The sequence below is a fragment of the Lepidothrix coronata genome, unplaced genomic scaffold (assembly GCF_001604755.1).
Source record: "Lepidothrix coronata isolate B3197 unplaced genomic scaffold, Lepidothrix_coronata-1.0 Scaffold1068, whole genome shotgun sequence".
NCBI classification, from domain to species: domain Eukaryota; kingdom Metazoa; phylum Chordata; class Aves; order Passeriformes; family Pipridae; genus Lepidothrix; species Lepidothrix coronata.
Window position 1 is genome coordinate 1 of NW_016691248.1, and position 2756 is coordinate 2756.

A 2756-nucleotide genomic window follows, 5' to 3' on the forward strand; every position below is an offset into this window, starting at 1 on the left:
AGCGACTGCGCCAACTGCCGCAGCCCCCGCGAGCCACACACCAGGTCCCACTGCGGGGGGGACACGGCACGGGCTGGGATCGGGGCCAGGGGGGTCCCCTCCGCCCCACCGACCCCCCACAACCGGCCGTGGTGGCCCCTCAGGTCAACCGTTGGCCAGCGGGAAGGTGCCACCAAACACTCGGCCACCAAACTCTCAGTCACCCTTCCCATGGGTGGAAGAGGAAGAGGAAGAGATGAGGAGGAAGAAGAAGGTGTGAGAAGGAGGAGGAAGACAAGGAGAAGGAGAAGGAGAAGAAGGAGAAGGAGAAGGAGAAGGAGAAGGAGGAGGAGAAGGAGAAGGAGAAGGAGAAGGAGAAGAAGGAGAAGGAGGAGAAGGAGAAGGAGAAGGAGAAGGAGAAGGAGAAGAAGGAGAAGGAGAAGGAGAAGGAGAAGGTCCCCTGACCCCTTGTGACCCCCTTGCTGGTGGCCACAGAACCCCCCACCCCCTCCTTTCTCCCCCCGGGTTCACGGCGTCGAGAAGATGCTCCAGTTGGGAGGAGCCAACGCCGCTGCGGCACCGAACCCTCCGCCGGCGCCTCCGGGTGGGATCCACGCATGGGAGCAGCTCTGATGGGCCACCAAACCCCCTCCCCGGTGCCCCCTGCCCACCTCCCTCCCTCCTCCCACCTCGGTGACGATGGTGCTGGTGAAGACGCTGCGGTCGTAGATCCAACCGTCGCGGCACGGCTCCGTCTCCGGCCACGTGCCGTTGGGGGCCGAGGCGTTGGGGGCCTCCAGGAGCCACCACTGGGGCTCCACGAAGCGCCGGCACCGCTCGCCGGGGGGCACCCAGACCCTCAGCAAGGCCTCGGGGGCCGGGCCGGTGCCGTTGGGCTCCTCCCGGCGCAGGCGGCACCGGTGGTCGCTGGTGGCGGCGGTGAAGTTCTGGAGGAGGTTGTGGCTGGCCATCATGAACAGCGGCAGGGACAGGAGCACCACCGACAGCACCTGGAAGCGCCCCATGCCCCCCACGCGCTCCAGGAGGTCGGCGAACGCCATCCCGGCACCGCCGGAGCCGCCGGAGCCCGGCGGGGCCCCCCGGCCATGCAGAGCCCCCAAATCTCAGGGGTTTCGCCCCGAAAACGTGATCCTCTTCCACATGGTGCCCTCGCTCCGCCGGCACCCCGGGGTGGGGGGTGGTCTCCTATATAACCCCTCCTGCCGGCGCTCGGGGTTAATGGTTGACCCTCCCCCTCCCGCCGGGGGGTTTTTTTGGGGGTTTTCCAGGAAAAGGCGAAAGGGCAGCGACAAAAACAAGAAAAAAAAAAAAAAAAAAAAGGGGGGGAAAAAAAAAAAAAAAAGGAGACAAAAATCCCCCCCAAAACGGAACGAAACCAGAGCGAAACCGCGGCGATTCGGGGCAGAATCGAAGAAATTGTTAGTTCATTTCCTTAATTTTTGTTTTTCCTTAATTATTTTGTTGTTGTTGTTGGTTTTTTGAGGGGGAAAGGCAGGTTCTGGAGGGGGGGTCACCCAGCAGTGACCTCCTCCTCCTCCGGCCCGCTCGTCTCCCGGCCCCGGGTCCAACGCCCGCCCTGGGCCAGCAACTTTGGGTTAAATTTTAGCAATTTGGGTGCTCGGGGGGGGCCCCGAAGGCGCTGCCCGAGGCGGCCCCGGCTGGGTCAGCGCATTCCCCAACGGGGGGTTAATTTTTGATGGGGTCCAACCCCCCCCCCGGGGGAGGTCGATGGGGCCAAGGGACACGTCGGCGACGGGAGCAAGGGCCGGGGGGGAAATCGGGGAAGGGGCATCGCCGGGGGGTGGGATTTGGGGGCGGGGTGGGATTTGGGGGCGGGGTGGGATTTGGGGGCTCCTGGTGCTCCCAGAGTTGCTCTGGGGGTTTGGGGGATCCCTCTGGGGGGGGTTGGGGTTGTTGGAGATGGCCTCCAATGGGGTGGGCTTGGGTGTCACCTGGTTGGAGGTGACCTCGGGGATGAGGTTCTGGGGCGTCGTCCCGTTGGGGGTGACCTCCAAAAAAGGGGTTCTTGGGTGCCACCCGGTTGGAGGCGACCTCGGGGACACCGACCTGGGCATCGTCCCGTTGGGGGTGACCTCGGGGACGAGGTTCTGGGGTGTCATTTTGTGGGGGTGGCCTCCAAAAAAGGGGTTCTTGGGTGCCACCGGATCGGAGGCGACCTTGGGGACACGGTTCTGTCCCCTCGGAGGTGACCTCGGAGGTGGTTGTTGGGTGTCACCCTGTCAGAGGTGGCCCTGGGGGGGCTCAGAGACGACCCCGAGACGTGTCCCCCCACCAGAGCTGTTTATTCCTCCCCCGACGTCCCCTCCCCACCGGGGGGGTCCCCAAAACCGCGGCCGAGTCCCCCCCGGCCCCACCAAGCTTTGGGGACCCCCGGGGTGGCGGGTGCTGGTCAGGCCCCCCCGGGGTCCCTCAGGCCTCCTTCTGGGGGGGCGTGTCCTGGGGTTGGAGGGCGATCTTCTCCTTGGGGTCACCCGCCGGCTTCCGCTTGGCCCTGGGGGAGAAAGAGGAGGAGGAGGAGGAGGAGGAGGAGGGTCATGGCAGGGGGGAAGGCCCCGTCCATGTGAGTCCATCCTCCTGTCCCACAACGCGTCCGGGTGTCCCTTCCCCGGGAACTCTTTGTCTTTGTCCATCATCAGCTGTCATCCAACCATCCATCAGCCAGCTATCCATGGTCCATCATCAACCGTCATCCAGACATTGCCTGTTCCTCACACAACCCAACCAACCATCCAACA

The 2756-nt window shown here is 64.6% G+C and overlaps 2 protein-coding genes across 2 annotated transcripts in view; both read right to left on the minus strand.

Moving 5' to 3' along the window:
- Positions 1–6: 6 nt before the first annotated feature.
- LOC108510491 (solute carrier family 22 member 6-B-like) lies at positions 7–1150 on the minus strand (the record flags this gene model as incomplete). The annotated part of the gene is made up of 2 exons (XM_017840175.1): positions 669–1150; positions 7–50 (listed from the first exon to the last, which is right to left on the minus strand). Coding segments are annotated over exons 1-2 (416 nt in total), but the record flags the coding sequence as incomplete, so codon positions are not given.
- Positions 1151–2430: 1280 nt separating this feature from the next.
- LOC108510490 (solute carrier family 22 member 6-A-like) overlaps positions 2431–2756 on the minus strand; it is a 4142-nt gene continuing 3816 nt past the window's right edge. Inside the window, exon 7 of the mRNA XM_017840174.1 lies at positions 2431–2512. Coding sequence (XP_017695663.1) covers positions 2431–2512 — 82 coding nt within the window. The remainder of the gene's footprint in view (positions 2513–2756) is intronic.